This window comes from Hippoglossus hippoglossus, chromosome 17 (assembly GCF_009819705.1).
Source record: "Hippoglossus hippoglossus isolate fHipHip1 chromosome 17, fHipHip1.pri, whole genome shotgun sequence".
Taxonomy (NCBI): Eukaryota; Metazoa; Chordata; class Actinopteri; order Pleuronectiformes; family Pleuronectidae; genus Hippoglossus; species Hippoglossus hippoglossus.
This window is the reverse complement of record NC_047167.1, coordinates 11,521,154-11,543,683: the sequence shown is the minus strand read 5'-3', so window position 1 is coordinate 11,543,683 and position 22,530 is coordinate 11,521,154. Positions and strand designations below refer to the sequence as shown.

Sequence of the window (22,530 nt, the reverse complement as noted above, 5' to 3'; positions counted from 1 at the left end):
AGACCTTCACCTTTTGAAATCATGAAATTGAAATTGGTGTTCTTCATTATTTCTTCTGTCCTTTGTGAATGTCAGCCCTGGCCGAGGACGATTTGCTGTTTTCTGTCTGTAAATTTGTCAAAAACACTGGAGCACAATCACTGAAGATGCCTTTTTTTTTTTCTTGGTGCATTTAGAGCCTCCAGCTGTTGTTTACACTGATAAAAATCCATTTGCTGTTTAAATGTGTAAGAGTGGGTTTGGATGGGCCACAGGGCACAAGCAGACGTGTGGGAGCTTTGGGAGGTGGTGAACATTTGTTATTTTTCATGCTCTGGGTCAAAACTATGCTTGCGTGGGACGGACTGGGAATATGATAAATATTTACAGATTTCCAGGGAACAAGGTGAAGCCACGGGGTGTTTTGCGGCTTTTAGAAACTCTCCTCCTAACAAACGTGGTCCTAAACTCAGGATGAAGTGAAATCAGATAACCTTGTGGTGATGTTATCTGTCTGTTGGGATGTTTGACCTTCCTCATAACCTGTTACCCAGGCAGCCAACATTACTGCTGCTAGTTTCCTCTAGTGAGCTCTGAATCAGATTCTCACCTTTAAGGTGGTTGATGCTGATCGTGCAAGTGGGGTGGCAGCAGTGTTTGTTGAAGCTGCTCATGGGAGAGCTCCCTCTGGTGTTCACTTTGTATTCTGACGCCACAAAAAGCCACAACATTCAGACAGGTAACATTAAAAAAAAGGGCGACACCAAACGATTCAGCAGAATATATAAACTATGCGAGTTATATGGAATAGAGTAGCTAGCACAGTCACAATTAAGTTGACATTTATTGGAGATTTTGATCTGATGTGTTAGATTCCTCATCAAACACCAAATGAGGGACTATTTATACTATAAAGCTTCTAGTGATGGACTATAGAGCTTCAAAGATGGAGAACTGAAGGTCATGGCTGCCCAACATCTTTCTAATACACTTACTAACTTTCTTTAAGTACGCCACTTGTCTGTACTTATTTTGCTCAGTATGACATTTATTGCTATGTGACAACTTGAGTATCTTACATATCTATTTGTCAGAGAAGCATTACTTGATGTGCAGACGTATTGAAGATAAATGCTAAGATCTAATCATAGAAAAATAGAATATAGTTTACAATTCACATAAAACACTTAAGGTAATGAAAAAAGTACATAAAAACAAAGAGATTGAATTAACAAAAGTATTTAAATTGGGGATTTAAACTTGAAATAAAGAAGGAAAACCTTTCTTTCTGTTGACATTCTATGTTCTTCTTAATGAAAATAAGAGCAATGGTCTGATCCTACTAATAATTCCTGTCAGACACTTGCATATTGCTGTAAAAAATTCTTAAAATGTTCCTGTATTATAGTGTTTTTACATCCTGCTGTTGTGAATACTCAAATCTTCAATGTGTGTTACTCTGCAGTTGAAAAATAGTCCTCAACAAAGCCATGAAGTACTTGGGTAAGGATTTTCTCCAGTGTCGAGTATTTATTATATATATTATTGTATGTTTGTGTGACATTGATGAAGATTTACCTCTTCCTAGGAAATGACTGGGCTTAGGGGTGAGTGCCACAGACAGTAAGGATGTGAAATATTGAGAGATGTCTTGATTTCAGCAGCAGCCTGATTTTATTGACATCCACTCTCTGGTAATGGGACAATAAAACAGCGACGACATAGGGTACAAGATATGGTCATTTAATTGTTGATTATCTCTCAGTACAGAAATATTTTTTCTTCTTAACATTCTTTCTGTAATTCAAGTTGGCAGCATCGTCTTGATGTTGAAGTGGTATTAAAGTAAATTTCCACAGAGTTTAGCAGTGAACCTGCTCTTCACCTTCCCTCAGATAACATTAGTAAACAAACATCCCACCTCTGTACAAGAACCTTTCACAACACAAATAAATAGCATTCATTTAAATGTGGCACGCTAGCTGACTCCAACATTCATACAGGGGAAGAACAAAAAACCCAAATTGGAAATAATGCTACAGATGATTTTGTTTGATTAAAAAAAAAATAAGAGCATGACTGCTCAACACAGAAATGGTCTGAAGTAGCAAAGACAAGTGCCCCAAGCTTGAATATCTTAGTAGACACGTCACAGAACAGCAATACAGCTGCCTGGTCTCATTTGAAATGTTGTAACTGTGCACTTTAGTTACCATTTCAAACTCCTCTGATAAACTCAAGTGTTTTTCTTTACTTTCCTTCCTGATTATCATTTAAGAAACAAGACTTACACACACGTCACATTAAAATCTTCAATTTTGAACATGAATTATTTCTGTAAGCGACTGTTCTACAGTACGGTGTTACTTTCTTCTAAGATGTGCCGACTTCTCTTTAGAAACGATGAAACAATATTTGCCAAAACTGCTCAATATCATTTAAGTAAAATGAACTTAATGTCATGTTTAAAAAAAGGAGATGAGGCCCATTCGGCCAACCGTTATCATTCCTTGAAATGGCACAGTGTTATGAAATCTGTCATCAGTGTACATGAGATATTATTGCCTGTCGGTAAAATACAAAAAGACAAGCTTGGATGTTTATGTAAACCTGAACAAAGCCAAACACGCTCAAAAACTGCAGTTACACATAATGGGGATCTAACAGCCTCTGAAACAAACACACGAGTAAGAATTTGGGTTAAAATAAGTAAAAAAAAACAACAACTCAATAAAATAAATAGACAATCAAAGACAAACTTAATATTTGGCAGGTACGCACAACGTCAGTCTGTAAACAAAACATAAATCGCACCAGGGACATAAAGCCCCTAAAATCCTCCTCATCCTCAGAGCTCTCTGGTGGCCTGGAGGAGGCAGTGGCTCCACCATTACTCAGGAGGAGGTGGAATACTGTGTGTACTGAACGTATGTCCTCTGCCCTCCACACTCCTGATCCTCCAACCTCCCAGCAAAACAGCTCGGCTCAATAAACTAAGGGCAATCGAGGGGAGGTCCTCCGTAGACCACCGAGGTGAAGACTCAAAGAAGGGCGCCAACTTACAGCTCGACACATGCAACAAAGAATTCCCTTCCCGCCTTTGTTCCCCTCGTAGAACAGGGGGGCGTGCTCACTACCGGATCCTTGTGAAGAGGTTCAGCACCGACACCGATTCCTGAAGGAGGGAGGGAGACAAAAGAAAGTAAGAAAAAGACCATTGAAAAAATATCAAGGATAGATAGTCGAACAGTTTTTGAAATCGAATGGAGAGATTTAACAAATGGAGAGCAGAGAACAGCACAAAAAAAACCAAGAGCAAGACGTTGATATGAGTGAGAACAAATGGAGTAAATACCTTAGTGGATCTCATCTTGCTGAAGACGTTCCAGAACCGCAGAGTTTCATCTCCAGCCCCCGTCACAATGGCCTCTCCGTCAGGGGACATGGCCTGAACACAACTCTTTATTATACACTGAAGAGACTGTTTAACAACAGCATGTAATCGGTTCATTAGCCTTGTTTATCGATCTATTCAAATTTTTGTGTGGGTGGATTTGCTGCTGCTTGTTCAGAGAAGGAAAGTGCTCATGGATGTTTAATAATTAAAACTTTCAGAAGTTAATGAAAACATAAATCTGCGCTTATAAAAATATATGAACAATCAGAATACTACTAACACTTCTTTTAGAGAACACATGTTTCTGGTAGTTTTCCTTTATCCACAATCGATTTTGTTTCAAGTCTTTTCAAGGTATTTTACTTTGTCGTACTTTGTAACCTTGGATCGACGTCCTGCAGACAAACATAAACAAACACATAGTGTACAGTATACTGACCAGGTAGAGAACTCTGTAGGAATGCCCTGTGAGTTTGGCCACTTGAGTTAGCGAGGGGTACTTCCACACCAAGATCTGGTTCTGGGAATAACCATGAGTGCTGACCTGCAGGATGATTAGAAAATGATGGAAAATATGAGATTCAGTGAAATGGCTTTGCTAATGGTTGAAAGCAAAGTTTATACAAAATAACAGTTATCTGAAACTGTTATTTACAAGTTGCATTTCAGTAACCTGCATATTTTATAACTACTGTGTGCAAAGCCGGCGTCTTTACTATGAAAACAGGATGCACTGAATGCTAAGTTCTGGGTGAACAGTAAAGCACATTTAATCTTCTCATCTGACTCCAGGTAACATCATTAACAATTTATCAAAGATGTAGTTCCTTTTACAATGTACACTTTTCTGCTTCTGCATCTTCTTCACAACAGAACTGTCCAGATCAGAGACTTGAGGACACTCACCAGTTCGTTTGTGTGCTTGGACCAGGCCAGGTTGCAGACTTGAGAGCCGGTGTCGGTGCACTGCAGCGGCTGGCCTGTCAGAGTGTTCCAGAAGCGGATGCAGCGGTCGGCGGTGCCGCCACCAGAGGCCAGTAAGCCGTGCTGGTGGGGAGACCAGGCGATGGCCTTCACTGCGGCCAAGTGCTCTGTGTACTGCTGCACCGGGAGGACGCTCGAGTGGTTCCACACGAGCAGCTGCAGACAGCAGAATGAAATAAGTAGGGCCAGGGAAGGAAAGGAAATAAGTTTGTGGTAATTGAACGTGGTGCTGGTGCAGAAGTACAGGTGAGATTCTCTGTCTGCGTACCTTGTTATCATTACCACCGGAGGCAAGCAGCTGATGGTCCGTGCTCCACTTGAGCCCGCATACTTCCTGTCTGTGTCCTTGGAGGCGGCGCTCAGACTGGAGAGGCGGGGCTCTGATGTCCCGCTGCAGGATCACCCGATCACGGCTCCCTGACGACAGCTGGTCGGCATTCCACGCTAACGCACCTGGCAGAAGAGAATGAAACATCCAAGCGAAGATGATTCACTGACCATGAATGAGAGATGTTGCTGAACAACTGCGAGAAAACGAAGGCAATGATGTTTCAACTCCGGCAACTGCCTCCGTCACGACAGCCTCGCTCTACTCACCCACTCTGGCTGTGTGTCCCTCTAGTACAGACAGCTTCTTTCCCGCTGCTGCATCCCAGATCTGTACGTAGCCTTTATGAGTCCCCACTGCCACCAGGTTACCCTAAAAATAGACAGCACACTTTTAATATTAAACTGACGTATAAAGAAAAAAAACTAGCTCACGAAAGGATGAATCGGAACACACACACACAGTGACTCTTTGTCAGAGTATTAGTGAATCTCAGCCATATTTTCTTTTGGTTAGTGTAACCTCGATGACAACAGATAACTGAGAAACTCACCCTCTCAGACCAGCCCACTGATGTTACTGAATCTCCTTCTACAGAAAGATCACATAGACGTGTCACCTAAAGAAATGGAAAGGAGACAAAAAGATTGACATGCATCCAGAAAGCAGTTCCATTATATTTAAAGACTCTTTTAGTTAATGTGTATGACACAGAGGCAATAAAAGCCTTTGTGTACAGATCCAGTGTGATTAGAAACATTTGAGGGAGAAATTTATACTTTTAGATTGTTTGTAACCACAGTGAAGGCCACTGCTTCAGGCCTCTTTGACCCCATTCAGACCTGGAAGTAACATTCGTCCTAAGTAATCCGATCACAAGTGGTCAGCGTTAAGTTCAGGTCTCAACGCAGCTGAATGTGTCCTGAGATCCAATCACTCAGACCAAATTCCAAGGTGGACGTTTCTTAAATTGGTATAACAGTTAAAAAATATCAGCATTCATTCTCTCCATCTCTCTCTCACTCCTGCTCAGACACAGACACACACACTAACACCATAAGACTCATTTGTAAACTCAAAATGAGTAAAAACAACATAATTTTGTCTCTCATAACGGTCATGTTTATTTACATATAGAGCTGGGAAGCGAAATCCAATCACAAGTGGTCATTTAGGATGCATTTCAATACCAGGTATGAACAAAAAATGATCAGATCTGTCAGGACGGATGTTAATACCAGGTCTCAACAGGCCGCTTTGCTCAGTGCAGTCAGATCTCTCACACACACACACACACACACACACACACACACACACACACACACACACACACACACACACACACACACACACACACACACACACACACACACACACACACACACACACACACACACACACACACACACACACACACACACACACACACACACACACACACACCTGGCTGGTGCAGGCACTCCACAGGTAGACACAGGTACCCAGTCCAACACTGAGCACATTCAGAGAGGACCAGTCCACAAGGTTGAGGTAGAAGTCATCCTGAAGCTCTGGAGCATCCAGAACTTTGAAAGGAATTTTGGATATTTTGCGCGTAGGTTTCCTTGGCGACCGTAGCAGTTTCTGGCTGCAATGCAACAACACAAAATAGTGAGGGAGGGATATTAGGCTCTTTTCCTCTTGAATTGAAGAGCTAACATCTGATGAGCAGCAGGGTAAATGGTGTTACCTGTTGCTACTGACAGGTGATAGAGAATATGGAGATACTGTATTTCCATCCTCTTCTGGCAGAGCTCTCTTTGCACTGACAGAGTACTAAAAACACAAACAGATGATTACTGATGCAGGAAAAATACAGCAAAAACCAGTAGCGTAGAGTAGAGCTGTGTTAACGGTCTTTACACTAAAAAGGCTCCTTTTGGCAGGAGTGGACGGCTGCAGGCGGCGATCTTCTGACTGCGGGTCCTGGACTTTCTCGATACCAGCTCCTAGCAGCTCGTTCTTCAGCAGAGCCGAGTACGCCAGCCCATCCGCTGAAGGAAGAGACAGAAATTATTCACTTCAAACTGGTTTTCTCCCTTTGCAATTTCATTTCTCAAGTTTCCTTGAGCCTGCCTACACTTAGTAAACAAGAGGGTCAAAGGATCAACTCAGACCCCAGCAGACAGAGATACCGGTGGAAATGAGCTGAAAACTCCCACTAAATATCCAGCAACAACAAAGAATAATATCTGTGTTTGGGGCTGAGAATCACAGGTTAAAACATGATATATTAATATTATCATTATTAGACCCCTTTCCACTCGTTAGAAAACCCACTAACGCCCGCCAACATCTGGCTTTTGTCTGCAATGGATACAGTCGGCATTCACACCTGGATCAAATGACTCTGCAGTGGGCACAGGTTTTAATCGGCTCTGATCAGCAGGGATGGAAACATGAGACCTGAGTGAACATGCTATGTTGACCAGAGAGGGCCACAGTTTCCGGCACATTCATGCTGTTGAACATGACGCACTAAGGTAAAAAGTGAAAGGCAAACTCCTCTACTGACGATGGAAAAAAAGTTAATTGCCTTTTATAGTGGGTTTAGCTGTGTTTAAAACAGTATACCCTCTAATTTTGGTGACGCAGATGTTTATGTTATCTCAGGAGTCATAATACGCAGGATTTCTAAATACACAACATACTGAAAGGCTACAATTAAAGTAAAACAAGTAAACATCAAGAGTTTTCAGTTTCAGTCTTTTAGATAAAGCAACAAACTGGTGCCATCTGTGAAAATTTCAAACAGCAATGACAAAAAAAATGAAATGTCTCAAAGAAGAACAGTTTAAAATTTAAAATGTCTGCAGTAAAAGAAGGACGCACCTGTCTCCTAATAGCAGAGCAGAATATTTCATAATATTGGTGCCAGTTATCATGTCAAGATACATTTTCATTTGCTTGAATCTCTTCTCTCTTGGTAGAAAAGTGTATTGATTACCTTTGTTGCTGTCTGTCGTGCCATCTTTGGTTTTCCTATTTTGATTATGCGACTTTTCAATTTCCTGCAAAAAAATTGAAACAAATGAATAACCATTCTGAAACCTAATCTGAGCAAGTTACAACAGACTAATTGACAGAAAATGCTAAAACTTTATGTTCATCCTGAGATCATTGTTCTTTTGGTGGAAGAAGAAGACAGTGAAAGGCCTGAGTGTTTCACAGCAGACTCACATTGATGCGGTGGAAGTTGACACTCCAGTTGGCTCCGGCCCGGGAGGGAATGAAGCGATCACCATGCTTGCTAGGGGAGGACAGGGGGGAGCTGGTGGGTGTTAGAGCTCGCGCAGCACCTACAGCTTTCTACACAGGGGTGGAGAGAAAAGAGCATTTTCTGACTAGAGGACAAACACAAACAAGCTTCAGACGGTGGTTTGAAAACTTGATGACAAAACAAGACGATCATTTAGGTGGCAGATGGTGCATTTGTTGAAGGCGATAACAACAGGAGGCAACATTCACAAAACCCAGTCATTTGGCTGGTAAGGTCTTGTTTTCACTCAACACTAGTGACACCGTCAAATGAAAGAGACTAGCCTGTTGAAGTATTTACGCTGCCAACACAGAGAGTAACACCCTGTCCGCCCATCTTAAAACCTCTACTACTTAATCCACTTTGGGAGGGGCAAACAGTATACTATAGTCAAGATGATGACTAATAGAAGAATTATTATACTAGTCAAGACTGTACGCCTTTTTTTTAAGGAAGTATTAGTTAAAATGCACAATGACAGGGACATAATAGACAAAAATACAAGTGATCGTATTCTTTACTTACTACGGGGCTTGCATTCTCATTCTGGATGTTGATCTGCCTGAGCAGCCTGCACTCATAGTCCTGATCCATGATACCTGGAAAACATGATATAAATGATCAACACTATCATAAAATGATCATAAAAAAACAGTTTTTAAATGAACATGTCAGATGGCAGACGACTAACAGAGAGATTTATCCTGACTTGCTGAATTCTGGTTATTTAGTCTGACGCAGCATAGGGCCGAGTAAAAAAATATCAATAACCATCGCAATATAATTTTCATCAATAACAATATAATAAAAAGTCAAATATATATAAAGCGTATGCATTGTGCAAGCATAGCGAGGACATTTAACACCCAATCGATATATACCTCCTTAACTCTTCTTTATGGATAGAAGTTGACAAATAACAATGAGCACAGTAAACGATGACAGAGAAGAGTGTTCACATTAAAGAAGCCGGAATCTGCAAAGGTTTGACATCAGATTGACGAGCTACTAAAACAACGATTGGATTTCAAGTTGTTAGTTTTGTGCAGACCAGCCCATTGATTATTCCACCAGTAGTTTCAGCAACACTAACCTGTGTGTCTGTGACATGTCAAAATGACTAGTATGACTGCTTATTGAAATGACCACAACCTGAAGGCTACAAGACGAGCTGATGATTCTATTACAGGAGAGGAAGGATCACACTTATCAGCCGGGTGTGTTTTTAAAAAAAAGGTACATAAATGAGTTAATGACCGTCATCACATTAAAGTGGATGTTAATGACAAAACAAACTTCACAGTCACCTTCAGGACACACTGGTAGAAACAACCCGGGGATAAACCCCACACCCGGATTTCTCTGCGGTGATAAAGTAGACAGCAACTCTGTCTATTACAATTCAATGTTGCAAACAAAGAACATATAATTTAATAATGCAGCATACGGAGCTAGGCTAATGCTAACGCTAGCTCAGCTGACTAACCTAAGGTAAAATACGCTAGCTGTCCTGCTAACCCATTAGCAACATTGTTTGTCCACCAGCCACACTTGTTTTCACACTTTCTGCGTGTCGATGCGCTCTTTCCGTTACGTACCGTGGAACTAGTTTCCCTCGCTGCGTCGATTCCAGTAGAAAGTTTTTCGTTCGACGCTTTTTTACTATTAAAAAACAGAGCATACAAGATGTAAATGTTTCCTTCAGCCGATGGTTCAATCTGGGTTCGCTAAGCACCACGGGAAGAGCGTGACGTCACTGCTTTTTTGAATCGCACATTTGGCCGTTGCTAAGGAAACGTGTCTCTCTCGTTCATACACACGCACGCGCACACATACACGCTCTCTCTCTCTCTCTCGCTCTCTCATACACACGCACGCTCGCACACAGGAGCTCTTTATCAGGACACTGTTTACCTCCCGCTGCTGCCTCTGAATTAATGGTGAACAATAAAAACGCGTTTAATGATGTGAAAGCGAGCGCGTGCGTGAGCGAGCGCGTGCATCATAAACACTCTGGATCCTGACACACAGAAGAACATCTGGAAATGTAACAGCTGCTTGTATTTATTCCTCTTTAGCACCAGTGTTCTCTCTCTTTTCTTCTATCCACCGATTCACATCTGCACATTTCTTCATATCGCTGTGACTCTCAAACTATGTGATGAACAGAAGCTGAAGACATTTTGAATCCACTGCTGACAGTAGCTCAATACTACTATTGAAGGGTTGTCAAGGGAAACACTTAGGGACCCATGCTGAGGTGGGGCCCCAGAATCAGCTGATTACATAAGTGCACAAAAAGACTAAAAACAAAAGAAAAAAACGAACATACAGTATTTTACCACTCACCCAAAGGGAGGTATTCTCACACACCTAAGCTTAGGGTGGATTTGGTTTGAAACCCTTATCAAAATACAGTGTGAGGTGCAAGTGCCCTATGAGTTGATGTAAGCTGCTTTCAGTCACGCACTGAAGTTCACACATATTCTTGAACATTTCTGGAGGGGCCGTATGTGAGGACGCAGATGTCAGTTGCTCCAGACAATTTCTCGAGTCGGGAAAACAGTGAAACAAGGACTAACAAATGCCTTGTACACTGCAGGGCTGAAATTTGGTGCAATGAATTAGTGAAAGTTGAAGGCCTGCAGCGTGGGAGACACTAGTTTGAATGTGTGTTTGTGTACCAAATCATTTTTGAAACATTTTAAAAAGAACCAACGTTTCCATCTTGACCGACACATTGCACAGTGCAGGGATTTACAGTAGCTTTCAAATGGCTTTATTAATTAAAAAAAATAAAATAATAGGAAGAAACAAACAGTCTAACATGAAGTAAAAACAGAATGAAGACATTCCATGTGCAAAAGGTTTTAAAACTGGAGACACATTTAATGACATATCCTGTTTGTGGTTAAGACTGTTGACTGGTGAAGTCAATATTTCACCTATCTGCAGGATACAGCAATGGCCTGCAGTGAAATGTGGTTGAGAGCTAAATTAGAGCTCATGATTACACTACACTGACAAAAAGAAATAATATATTTTTTAAATCATGTCAAGAGCCTTGTTTCTCAGCGTGGTCCAACAGCTTATCTAAAACAATCAAAGTGCCACAGAAAAGGTACAGTAGGTTCAAGTAAATTAATGAAATTCTAATCATAAAAAAACCTTAAAACCAAGTTAAGTAATATGTGCAAAATTATAGTTTTTTTTAAACTAAATATTCTATATGGGCTGGCTCATAAATACATACTGGAGTGTTGGAGTAAAATGTGTGGCTCAACTGAGCAGATCAAATGGCTCATGCAGTTCAAATTAAGACAGTGAAGACTGCCTAAGGTTTTTTTCTGAATTGGCCATGCACTTCTTCAACAGTGTGCATTAACATCCTGAACTGATTCTCAGTCAAGCTAATTTCACAAATAGTCCTGATAGAAAGTCACAGTCCCGTCTGTACAAGACAAGTATGATCAGAATAGATCCGATAACATGAATGTTCAGCTTGTCCAGTAGTAGACACAGTATAAAAACACATTTTATACATTTAACTGATTAACCAAGGCAGAGGTCTGAAGATGAAGTGGCAAGAACAGTCCCTTAAACAGAAAAAATAAGACAGCGTTGATTTTACCCAAGCCCTGTGTTACCTGTAATGACCAGCAATGACAGAAGAGAAGTAGTTGATTATCAGACACCCTGCCAGAAGTATCGAGCAACACTAAATATATTCAAAGCATTGAAATTCTAAAAGTCTAGAGTGTGCACAGTAATGCCATGGCTTTCAAATGAGTAAGGACTAGGATTTGGAATGGCGGAACGCTGGTCTACAGGGAGGAGGTGTCACCAGGCGTAAGTTGCAGCCCGTTGCTGACCTGGAAGCGCGTCTCATCTGATATACCATACTGCTCCAGGGGGTCCTGCAGAGACAAGAGACCATGAGCAAAGACTGTAAGAAAACAGTTGAGTGTGCAACAGAACAAATGCTCTGTTGTTGAATAGAATTAGATCTTAGATAACGTTGTTAGTTCAGGTAAATAACACAAAACACAAAGACAAATAAGAAAAAAAAACATAAAGTAGTTTACCATTTAACCAGAATGGTGTCTAGACTTGCAGCAAAGTTTGGGTTGGATTTAGTGAAGTTCTGAGATCTTTGAGACCTCAAAATATGGTGTGTGATGTGGGCAAAATTTAATTTTAACAAATCTACACACGCATCCAAACAAAGAGAGGGCAGTAGTTTGAGTAGAGTATGAGTATAAGCAGCTTTCAGCACTGAAGTTCGGACATTTTCTCGAAGTTTACTGGAGGGGCTGCTTGTGAGAAAGCAAATGTCCATGTCAGTCGCTCCAGATGTTATGTTCTAAAATGGGACAGTGTTTAGTTTAAAAAGGCAGAGAGGTAATAATGTCTGATCTGCTGAGCGGGCCACATGGTTTTCATAGTACTGCCATACAGGCCAGTAGCCAGTCAGATTTACCTTTAGCCTCAGGGTACCCTTGTTGATTACAAGCCTAAACACTTGATAATGCTATGGTGCACAACTGACGTTATGTCCGTAACTGATGCTGATGGCTGCTAACACCTGTTAACATCTAATGGCAGTTGGTAACTTAAATTGTGCAAAAGACCTTCAAACATACAAAGTTTTCTATAATGCTTTACGTGACGATATACATTTTGAGTGCATTACTACATAACTCTGTTATAACCACATTAGTACATTACTGTACTTCAGTGTCCCAAGTCTCAGCTACAAAACTTTACCCCACAAAATCCAAACTAAGCATGACTCAAACACTGCCAGTGTATTTCAGAGTGTGGGCAGGGAGACGCTCCATCTGTTTGGCATTTAGTGCTGTGAAGGGTCTTACCTTGCCAGTGAGCCTGTGGATTTCAGTTCGATAAAATACCAGATTCTTCCTCATGAACTCGTAACTGCAGGAGATGAGAAGAGTTATTTTGACATGTGACGAGAAAAAAGTTTCTAAGTGAATACAGTAGAGATTATACCTGCAAGTATTTGTGATCAGTTCAGTTCATCTCTATAAACTTAATCATGTATTACATAATGTACAACATTTTGTCTTTGGGGACCACTGCATCATTCATTAAATTTGTAACAGTGTTGAATCAACATCCTGCAGCAGAACAACACCAAAGAAGCAATGATCACTGCACATATGTAACCATAACAAAATGTTCATTTTTATGGCTATAGTTAATAAGATGAAACAACAAAGACATATTTCCTTGTTTCCTTGTATAGGTGTCTTTATCTTCACAGAAACAATGATGGTCTAATCTATGGTCGAAATCTTTGTTTGTGGTTTCAAGGTGGAAGAATGAAGGAGTCATGACTACCTGGCTTTGATGATGGAGTCGACCCACTCCCCACACTGTTCCTCTGAGTCACACTCGAACAGATACTTCCTCTCTGCTTCATCCAGGAAAGCTGGAATCAGATCAAAAGATTTCAAGTTTAATGGTGATCCATAGTGCAAATTTACATATTAGAAATTGTAATAATAAATCCAATAATACTGGACTTTAATTAATTTCTCTGTTGCTGCTCTGTGATAAGTTTAACAATGCATAACAATTTGAATAGTATCTGCACAAACAATGAGCTCAGTAATGCAAACAGTCAGTGTGTGTGTCACCTGACGTGAAATGAAAACGAAAGGAGGCTGAAGCTCACCCAAGGAGAAGCTCTGACTGTCCTCTCTCTCCACCCTGCACTGCTCCAGCAGCAGAGCTCCAATCGGCTGACGAACCAATAAAATAATGACTTTAATAACATGATTATTATTGATTATTAAAACTGATCAGCTGTTTAAATGTTTCTCCAGCTCACCTCCTCCTCATCAGTCCGGAAGTAAAAGAGGAAGTTGACTACGAGCTTCACCAGCCTCCTCTTTACAACTGATTATAAAACAGAAAGAGCTGTGGTGAAACTTCACAACAATCAGCAGACAAGACAACTACAGTGTGAAGCCACAGATCAGCTGCTGCTCGCATGACGTTAGACAGAAGATAAGAGTGGTGTGTGTGTGTGTGTGTGTGTGTGTGTGTGTGTGTTGGAATAAACAGTTACCGTCTCCTTTCTTGGGTCCTCTCATCCCCAGCTCAGCTGCCTTCTCTGACGGCTGCCGGCTCAGAAACACCAGCTCCTTCTCGTTGAACCGCATCACTGACGCGGACACCCACAGTCTGTAGTCACAGACACACACAGAAGCTACAGGCGACACACGACATAACAACGCAGAAGCTAACAGCGGCACGAAGCTACAGGCGTGTTCTTTAAATATCGCGTGGTTCCTTATCTGCCGCCGCGCAAAAGTGACGGAGGGAGTTTGGTCATTTCTGATGGAGAACGGAGGGCTCGGACCTGTCCTTCATGTTACACACACCGGACACGGACACACACACACACACACACCACTCCGTGTACACTGACACGCCTCACTAGAAACAGCACGGCGGCCGGTGAGGGCCAAACTAGTAAAAGCGCGAGTGTAGAAACCCTGGAGGGATCCTCAGCCAGAGCGCTGCACATTATACAACTAGAAATACACAAGAAGTGACCACAAGAGAATAAATTACCACAAACAGACATATTGCCACTACAGACATTTACAAAATGACCCCAAAGACATAAAATGACCACTACATGATCACAAGAGCAACAAAATGACCCACAAAGACATATAACTGACCACTACATGACCACAAGAGGCACAAAATATCCACTAAGACCAACAAAATGACCACTACATGTCCACAAGAGGCACAAATGGTCACACAATGACCACAACATGACCACAAGAGGCACATAATTACCACAAAAACACACAAAATGACCACTACATGATCACAAGAGAGACACAAAGACACAGAACTGACCACAAGAGGCAGGAAATGACCACAAAGATACACAACATGGCCACAAATCAACCACACTGAAACACAAAACAACCACACAGAGACAAAATGACCACATGAAGACAGTTTGCTCTCATTGCATGTCTGACCCCAGGGGCACGGTGATCGCTGCTTGCAGTCTATTTTTATTTTCACAGAAAGATGAACTGCGTTTGGAAGTGTGTGTTTTTTGCCAACAATAACATTGGATGAGTTGTCCAGAGCTCATCGACTGTAGTCAGTGATTTGAGGAATAAGTGAAAATACTTTTTGTGAGAATGGTCACAGATCCAAAATAAACCATTTCAATCTTCAGGGCACAATTCACAAAAATAACTATTTATCATTAAAAAAGGAAATGGGGCATTTAATCAATCGCCTCCTCTAAAATTCAGATGCTGAATTGCACATTTTGTTCCACTTAAAACCAGACAAAGAATATTTCAGGCCAGTTCGGCCTCTGCTCCAGTCCGGCAGGGGGCGGTAATAAGCCTGAAGCTGCCGAAAAAAGCGGATGTAGAGAAAGCCACTTGGGCATGCGCAGTACGAGTTTACTGTGGCGTGATTCTAACGTTGTGGACTCGGTGAGTGTTTTGGACAAAGAACGCTGTTTATACGGTTTCCTCGTGTATACTTCTAATTGTGTCCTATAATTTACAAACATATTATCACGTACTACGTTTCACTCTTAGTTTGATCGTTCGGATTGGTTAAAAACCATTCATTGCGAGCTATAACACCGCTAGCTTAGCGTTAGCATTAGCATTTCGCATAACGTCCGCTAGCATATTGCAGCTAAATGGATTTGAAGAGAGTGATTTTATAGAAAGCTTTTGTGTCGTAGCGTATTAAACCAAATTATTTTATGTAACTCGGAAACATTTGTTTGAATTAGTTTGCTGTTGTCTTTTGCTTTACTTCCCAGTAGTTAGACCGACCCCATGCAAGCTAAGCTAGCATCAAGAACTGTTTGGTCCAATTTAGCATATTGATGATTTTTATTTCCTTCATCTACTCACCAACCGCGTAAATAAACATAATATACATGTTTATTGAAATTATAATTTGTCACATGAGCAATAAAGTAAATTATCATTACAGTTAAAACAGAGTCTTAAAAGTTTGGTAATATATGTGAGTCCATCCTGGGCAGCCATGTCTGAATGTTCTACGTTTGTTTTCCAGAGAATCAGGAAGGATCTGCTTGAAGGACCTGTCCAGGTTGGACTGGACACTCAGCTGTGCGTTTGAGTCCAGAACTTTGCAAAGATGGATTTCCAGCACCGAGCTGGAGGGAAGACGGGGAGTGGAGGGGTGGCGTCTTCCTCCGAGAGTAACCGAGACAGACGGGAGCGGTTACGGCAGCTGGCCCTGGAGACCATTGACATCAACAAAGATCCCTATTTTATGAAGAATCACTTGGGTTCATATGAGTGCAAGCTTTGTCTGACACTTCATAACAATGAGGTGAGGGGACACACGATGGAACTTCCCTCAATTACCTGAACGTCGCAATATTTTTGAACGTTTTGAAAATTACAAATTACTCTCTTCATTACAGGGGAGTTACTTGGCGCATACACAAGGAAAGAAACATCAGACCAACTTGTGAGTCCACATCTTGTTTTTACCCTAACAAATGAAAAATGTTTTGTCTCTTAGGTTTGGTTCAGTTGCTTATTCTTATTTTGTGTTTACTTCAATACTTCACTTGCCCACGACTGAGAAACCAAAGTTAATGTTTCCAGTGTATTGAATAACGGAAGAGAAAACTTTTTGTTTGATTCAGAGCACGACGAGCAGCCAAAGAGGCGAAAGAAGCTCCTGCTCAGCCGGCTCCAGCCAAAGTCAAAGTTGAGGTCAAGAAATTTGTCAAAATCGGTCGACCAGGATACAAAGGTAAGCGGGCTATGGGTTATATATCAGTGCATTGTGTAGGTTATGTGGATAGTAATATGACTGCATATACATTGTATTTTAACACATGGTCCGTATTTCTGTCTTCTTTAGTCACCAAACAGAGAGACTCCGAAACTGGACAGCAGTCTTTACTTTTCCAGGTTTGTGTTCTTTGGGAATCCTCATGAAATTCTGTAGATTGTAAAGGATTTTAGTTATTTAGAGAATATTATTAATAAGGTAATTCATATTTAATTTTCCCTTTACTTTGGTCTTTGCATTTAGTAAACAAGAGAAATTATAATTATCTTCTCCTCACAGTAATACTTCTCAACTTATACATATAGTGAATTGTGTATTTTCATTGTCATACTGCTCTGTAATTCAGTGCTGCATGCAAAAGCTCATACTCTGTTTGTCTATTGTTATGTCTTCTTTATAGAGGAATCAGCAAGCTTGTGGTTCAGTGTACACTGTTGATTGATTTGATTAAAAATCCCACACAATCTGTTTTTGTGTGATTATTCTGTGATAAATAGCATCTCTACACTAAAATAGTTTAAAATGGGTTCACAGCAGCACCTCATATGTACTGCTGCAGTGATGTTCTATCCATCAGAGAAAAGACATTAGGACAAACCTGTAAACAAGCAGTTTTTTTGTTTCTCTGTCCATCAGATCGACTACCCAGAGATCGCTGAAGGAATCGGACCGAGGCACCGTTTCATGTCTGCCTATGAGCAGCGCATTGAGCCCCCTGACCGTCGCTGGCAGTACCTGCTGCTTGCTGCTGAGCCATATGAGACTATTGCCTTCAAGGTGAGAGGAAGATGCTCTTTTGTTTCTCTGCTTTTATACGATTTTATTCTTCCTGCGGTGACATCATTATCTTTGGTCCTTCAGGTCCCCAGTAGAGAAATTGATAAAGCAGAAAACCGCTTCTGGACCCACTGGAACAGAGAAACTAAACAGGTACTGATAAGCTGATTTATTATCACAAAGGTAACCTAGGTATTTTATTTAGAAAATAGGATATATGTGATGTAATCCATCTTTCATGTTGTTTTTTTTCATTTCCAGTTCTTCCTGCAATTTCACTTCAAAATGGAGAAAGCTATTCCCCAGTCCACTGGTCCAGTGCCTCCTGCAGGTGTGAAGCGCCCCCTTCCTCTCATGACTGGAGTTGGACCCCGGTCACTAAATGATTCAATGCCCCCTCCCCCACCAGGAGGGATGTCTGTCCCCCCACTCCCACCTGGTGCCCCGGGTGCCCCCCAGATGCCCATGCCCCCCATGCCAATGAGGCCGCCACCTCCCGATGGACTCTCATTATCTAATAATTGATCATCTACCAGTGGATCATGATTGCTTTCTTTCATGGTCTGCAGTCCCACTTCCCTGCCTGCGGTGTCCAGCTCACCTTAGGCACTGCAGGTACATTCAGTTTTTATTTTCCCTTCAGTTGATGTTTAAAGTCCACATTAGTAGATTTTTATACATTTGTTTGGTTTATCTAAATGTGTGAGGCAGTCTGCAACATTGTCATAACTACGCTGTACTGTTTTGTATAAATGCTTGGAGTCAGATCTTTTAAGAGTCTGTTTTTGTAATTAAATGATGAGGAGAAAAAACATTTCCATTTTTATGTCTTGCTTTTCCAAAGACATCATACACAAGAATATATTGATGTATCAGCGATTTGGAGAGTGGGTCACAGCATAAGAAACACAAAAGAAAAGAGTAAGCTAGTGATGGTATTGACTCAGAATTTCTCCTGATCATAAAAACTGAAAATTCACCAAGACCTTTTATCTCTTCAAAGCAGCTCTCGGATGACAGAGTAGGGATCCAAAATGTTGATTAAAATACAAACGCGATCCATGTTCCCATATTCTGCCTCTTCTGTAAGAATTAGATATTTCTGGCTTCACATTTCAAACAGCTGAGTGAACTGGAAACCTTCATAAGCAGCTGACAGACTGAAATAAGTTTTATTTATTTTAACACTATAAAGAGAGAAATCTGTTAATTACATGGATATTTCAAGTGACAGTGACTTCGCTGGTGAATCAAACAGAATCCTCGATCAAACACGGCAACAAAAAGCTGGAGCACAACATTTCTGTGTCCTGGAAGCATAGATTACTTTTGAGTTTTAAAGATTGAATTCAAAAGATTCAAATTAGAAAATCATTGTTGATGAATTAGAAAATTAATTGGTGTCTGACAGAAGAAATAATAAACTCATTCCTTTTGAGTCTTTTTCTTCTCTCTCTTCTCCTCCAACCTTTTATTCTTCTCAGGTACTATCTCCTCATCCTCGCCTTGATCTTCATCTTCTTCCCTCGCTGCTTCTTCGAGTTCCTCCTCCTCATCTATTTTGTTCTTGTCTTTGGTTTCTTCATCCCCGGCTTTCCTGACCCTCCTGTCCTTTAATTTCCCATCTCTTTGCTTCGTGAGCTTTTTGTCCGGTAGCGGCCTGTTTCTGAGACCTCTTGGTGTTCGTGCCATTGCTCCTCTCTTTGCTCTCCCTCTTTTCAATTCTACGTCGTCGTCTTCTTCCTCCTCATCCTCTTCGTCATCAAGGTCTGGCAGCCACAACAACATTAAATCCCACAGAGATGTCTGAGGCTAGAGGGGGGAGAGCACATGAAGTGGGTACAGCAGTAAAACTAAGATTGAATAACAAAGTAATAAATAACCAATAGTAATTTACCTCTGATGGTTGTCCTCTGTGACGTGATATTTCTGACCATCTCACCTTCAGTCCAACAACTTCTTCCTCCTGACTGTGCGAAGTCCCCTGACTACGCAAAGTTTCTGTATTTTTTTTAAAGAAACAACTCATTTACAGCAGTTATTCCATTTGTGTGCGTCATGTTCTACTTTCCTTCTAGTTTACTTTACCATGAAGCCTCTGAAAGCCCGAGGTGAGCACGAGGATGGTGATGGCCACAAACAGACATCGGTTCAGAGTGACGTTCTCCCACGGTGTTTCTATCTGGGCCGGGTTTTGTGTGGACAAGGTTTTAGGCAAGGATGCTGGGGGAAGACAAGAAAGGGAAGAATATATCAAAAGGAAGGACAAATTGCGTACTCTCTTTTTGTTGATCTGTTCCCCTGTTATAACTGAAGCTACAGCCAGCAGCTGCTAAATTTAGATTAGTATAAAGACTAAAGACAGAGAAAAGCTTACTCTGGCTCAAGCAACTAAATCTTAATATGTTATATTGTGTCTTTTTAATTGATACAAAAATTCAAGTAGGAATGCAACAATTTTCTACTTTATGGGGGTTTATATTAGAATCCAACCGATATGGGTTTTTGGGGGCCGATGTAGATTCCGATATTGGGGATGACAAGACATTTCTGATATCGATATATTTGTTTAAAATAACTGGTAATGATTCTTAAGATGTAAGATCAAACTCTTACGGCTACCTATACCCATAAATAAAAAGGGAAAAAAACTTAAATTAGGAAAATAGTTATTTGTCTTACATATTATGTAAACATAGATAGTTGGGCTCGCTCTATGTTATATGCTGGAGTACTTGTTGGATGGGTGTAGTGACTTTCATTGGTGATGGCAAATAACCCCAAAATATTAAAGTTATTGTTTTCACAGTTACATGTTTGAATTTTAAAATCAATCAAATGACATTGTAACAGTTGTCACCTTTTACAGAGTGTTTTTCTGTTTAGCCTGCTGGCTCCCACCACACAAAGACAAAGTCGTCTTGACAAGAAAATGAATCAGCTAATATACTTCAATGTTGAATCATGTCCTTGAAAAGCTGAGGGTTACACAGAATAAAAGAAATGGCTCACGTGTTCTAGGGAAGCTGGGTTCTCTGAGTAAAGTCTTGGGTTCTGCCCTTGGTTGTTGTGAAGCTGGAGCCATTTCCTGTTGGAGGGCAACATGTAGTTGAGAATAAAAGAGATATCAGTGGGGGGGGGGGAGACAGTGAAACATTTTTCATGTTGGTTCTTTTCCAACTAACCTCTCTGATTTTCCTTGCAGCATACATTTCTGAAACAGACAGATATAGAGTTACTGAGGGGGGGGGGGGGGTGAGGTATCACAAACCAAAAACAAACAAAAGCCTGAACAACCATGCCCTCAATATAAAGTTTATTTATCCACATATGTTTAAACCTATTCAGAAATTCGTTTTGACAACATTTTAATAATCCAAATAGAAAATAATAATGGGACATGTATCGTGATAATTATCGATATCGACTGACATTTTTTATCTTCATATAATTTCACCCAGCCCTAGTCTTATTACCAATATACCACGATTGTGTTTAGATGAGCTGAGGCCTACTACAGTTCTCTGACAAGTGAAACAATCTGTTCCCCAACCATCCGTCCAACACGGCCAAGGTGCATTATCACTGTGCTCACTTTGACCAGGAGTCATATTTCAGCGCCTCCCTTCGCTGATGCTCGTAAGTATTTATAGAGTTGGACAATACAACGGATGAGTGCTTTATGTGCAGGCATTACAGATTCTGTGTACGTGTGTGTTAGGATGTGTGTCGCCACCTGGTCTGCGGATCTGTCGAACAGGCTTGTGTGGAGGAGGATCTGCTCTTGATGTCCCTAACTCCTCCTCAAATGTCTCATAGCTTTCTTCCATCCCTTCCCTGACAGAGAGAGGGTGAGAGGAAAATGGAAGAAGCTCAAAACTAAGTTTGTTTCAAAAGGATGTGGCATTTTTAAACATTTGCAGAAGATGCAGTCAGAGTTCAGCTGAATATATGCTGAATATATGATGAATGGCAAAAAGTAACTTCTATTGTCTTATCAGTGCTTCATGTTAAAGGTCGACTTCTGAAGCAGCTTCTTGACCTTCCCGTTTACAGATGAAAGCTGTAAGCCTTATGTGTTGCATGGCATTTCTAAATGGACACTGAGCAAATGTCCCAGCAGCTATAAATAGATGAAGCAATGCCACTGCAGAGACATGGAAGTGGATGGATACACACCGCATATAAATACACACAAAACAAGAAGAATACCTGATTCTGCTGTAGTATACGTCCGGCTATAGCTCCACTAGTGATGAAACATAACCTCTGACCCTGTTTAATATATAACGACCTACCTGCCTCCACATGTATGGTCCCCAGGGCAGCGTCGGGGAAGCTTTGTCACAGAGTCCGTTGTTCCTCTGCTGAGATGGCAGCAGAGTCATTCTCTGAGCTGTGTGACGGCCGAGCACAGGTGCTGGAGAAGGAAAAAACAAAAAGCACTGAGTGACGGCCAGTCAGACGTGTTGAATGAGGCTGGGCTGACATTACCGTGCACCGTACAGCTGTCACACCCCAGGAGATGGCACAGAGGGGAATACAAGGTTTTACCAAGTTGTGGTAAATGTTGGAAAAATCTAATTCTATTGTATTATTTATAAAAGTAATCAAAATGAATCAATGTCACAGATTTAAAGCAACTATAGGGCAACACCCCTATACATAAAAAACTGTATTTTGTCTGCATACAAAAACAAAAGGACAAAAAGTTCCGCAAATGTCAAGTAAATTCATTTTTTTAGATGCTTTGTATATTCCTCTTCTGTCTGGAAATCTGTTCCGCAGTTCACCAGCAGAGGGCGTCACTCTACTTGGTAAATGGCGTTTACAGCTTTGCTGTAAGTCTGTGTCAGACTTGCCATCATGGAGATTAACAGAGGGGCCGACACATTTTCTCTT

At 41.0% G+C, this 22,530-nt stretch overlaps 4 protein-coding genes across 7 annotated transcripts; 1 reads left to right on the top strand and 3 right to left on the bottom strand.

Moving 5' to 3' along the window:
• Positions 1-1,631: 1,631 nt before the first annotated feature.
• Positions 1,632-9,794, bottom strand: LOC117777680 (fizzy-related protein homolog). 2 transcript variants are annotated; one of them, XM_034612539.1, is made up of 14 exons: positions 9,585-9,794; positions 8,512-8,585; positions 7,908-8,036; positions 7,675-7,738; positions 6,591-6,721; positions 6,418-6,503; positions 6,132-6,315; positions 5,242-5,307; positions 4,958-5,060; positions 4,629-4,813; positions 4,283-4,516; positions 3,816-3,920; positions 3,335-3,427; positions 1,632-3,154 (listed from the first exon to the last, which is right to left on the bottom strand). In XM_034612539.1, exons 2-14 carry the CDS (start codon positions 8,578-8,580, stop codon positions 3,113-3,115), a joined length of 1,491 nt encoding a protein of 496 aa, XP_034468430.1. In that variant the 5' UTR covers positions 8,581-8,585; positions 9,585-9,794; the 3' UTR covers positions 1,632-3,112. The 2 variants fall into 2 exon arrangements, with proteins under 2 accessions (XP_034468430.1, XP_034468431.1); XM_034612540.1 differs by lacking the exons at positions 7,675-7,738; positions 7,908-8,036; positions 8,512-8,585; positions 9,585-9,794 and adding an exon at positions 6,954-7,621 and having other exon boundaries at positions 6,591-6,736.
• A 948-nt stretch (positions 9,795-10,742) lies between these two features.
• Positions 10,743-14,468, bottom strand: plekhj1 (pleckstrin homology domain containing, family J member 1). Its single transcript, XM_034612547.1, has 6 exons — positions 14,084-14,468; positions 13,844-13,911; positions 13,688-13,754; positions 13,351-13,441; positions 12,861-12,924; positions 10,743-11,903 (listed from the first exon to the last, which is right to left on the bottom strand). The coding sequence occupies exons 1-6, from the start codon at positions 14,175-14,177 to the stop codon at positions 11,811-11,813; spliced, it is 477 nt and encodes a 158-aa protein (XP_034468438.1). The 5' UTR covers positions 14,178-14,468; the 3' UTR covers positions 10,743-11,810.
• A 929-nt stretch (positions 14,469-15,397) lies between these two features.
• Positions 15,398-18,440, top strand: sf3a2 (splicing factor 3a, subunit 2). The gene is made up of 8 exons (XM_034612544.1): positions 15,398-15,494; positions 16,096-16,377; positions 16,472-16,518; positions 16,700-16,809; positions 16,921-16,970; positions 17,488-17,628; positions 17,713-17,781; positions 17,890-18,440. Exons 2-8 carry the CDS (start codon positions 16,180-16,182, stop codon positions 18,151-18,153), a joined length of 879 nt encoding a protein of 292 aa, XP_034468435.1. The 5' UTR covers positions 15,398-15,494; positions 16,096-16,179; the 3' UTR covers positions 18,154-18,440.
• A 2-nt stretch (positions 18,441-18,442) lies between these two features.
• Positions 18,443-22,049, bottom strand: LOC117777681 (junctional sarcoplasmic reticulum protein 1). 3 transcript variants are annotated; one of them, XM_034612542.1, is made up of 7 exons: positions 21,927-22,049; positions 21,365-21,465; positions 20,814-20,842; positions 20,641-20,716; positions 19,717-19,851; positions 19,526-19,629; positions 18,443-19,440 (listed from the first exon to the last, which is right to left on the bottom strand). In XM_034612542.1, the coding sequence occupies exons 2-7, from the start codon at positions 21,456-21,458 to the stop codon at positions 19,054-19,056; spliced, it is 825 nt and encodes a 274-aa protein (XP_034468433.1). In that variant the 5' UTR covers positions 21,459-21,465; positions 21,927-22,049; the 3' UTR covers positions 18,443-19,053. The 3 variants fall into 3 exon arrangements, with proteins under 3 accessions (XP_034468433.1, XP_034468432.1, XP_034468434.1); XM_034612541.1 differs by having other exon boundaries at positions 21,931-22,031; XM_034612543.1 differs by lacking the exon at positions 21,927-22,049 and adding an exon at positions 21,176-21,283 and having other exon boundaries at positions 21,365-21,439.
• Positions 22,050-22,530: the final 481 nt, after the last annotated feature.

Coding starts and splice junctions, on each gene's coding strand:
- sf3a2 (XM_034612544.1), top strand. CDS start 16,180: ATGGATTTCCAGCACCGAGCTGGAGGGAAGACGGGGAGTGGAGGGGTG. Junction 16,971..17,487: donor AGCAGTCTTTACTTTTCCAG/GTTTGTGTTCTT, acceptor TCTGTCCATCAG/ATCGACTACCCAGAGATCGC. Junction 17,629..17,712: donor ATGAGACTATTGCCTTCAAG/GTGAGAGGAAGA, acceptor TTGGTCCTTCAG/GTCCCCAGTAGAGAAATTGA.
- LOC117777680 (XM_034612539.1), bottom strand. CDS start 8,580: ATGGATCAGGACTATGAGTGCAGGCTGCTCAGGCAGATCAACATCCAG. Junction 5,061..5,241: donor CAGTGGGCTGGTCTGAGAGG/GTGAGTTTCTCA, acceptor GTCTATTTTTAG/GGTAACCTGGTGGCAGTGGG. Junction 3,428..3,815: donor CCTACAGAGTTCTCTACCTG/GTCAGTATACTG, acceptor AGTTGTGTTCAG/GCCATGTCCCCTGACGGAGA.
- LOC117777681 (XM_034612541.1), bottom strand. CDS start 22,016: ATGACTCTGCTGCCATCTCAGCAGAGGAACAACGGACTCTGTGACAAA. Junction 19,852..20,640: donor ACCCAGCTTCCCTAGAACAC/GTGAGCCATTTC, acceptor GTCTTCCCCCAG/CATCCTTGCCTAAAACCTTG. Junction 19,630..19,716: donor GGGCTTTCAGAGGCTTCATG/GTAAAGTAAACT, acceptor AAAAAAATACAG/AAACTTTGCGTAGTCAGGGG.
- plekhj1 (XM_034612547.1), bottom strand. CDS start 14,177: ATGCGGTTCAACGAGAAGGAGCTGGTGTTTCTGAGCCGGCAGCCGTCA. Junction 13,755..13,843: donor TCCGGACTGATGAGGAGGAG/GTGAGCTGGAGA, acceptor TTGGTTCGTCAG/CCGATTGGAGCTCTGCTGCT. Junction 11,904..12,860: donor TCCACAGGCTCACTGGCAAG/GTAAGACCCTTC, acceptor TTGTCTCTGCAG/GACCCCCTGGAGCAGTATGG.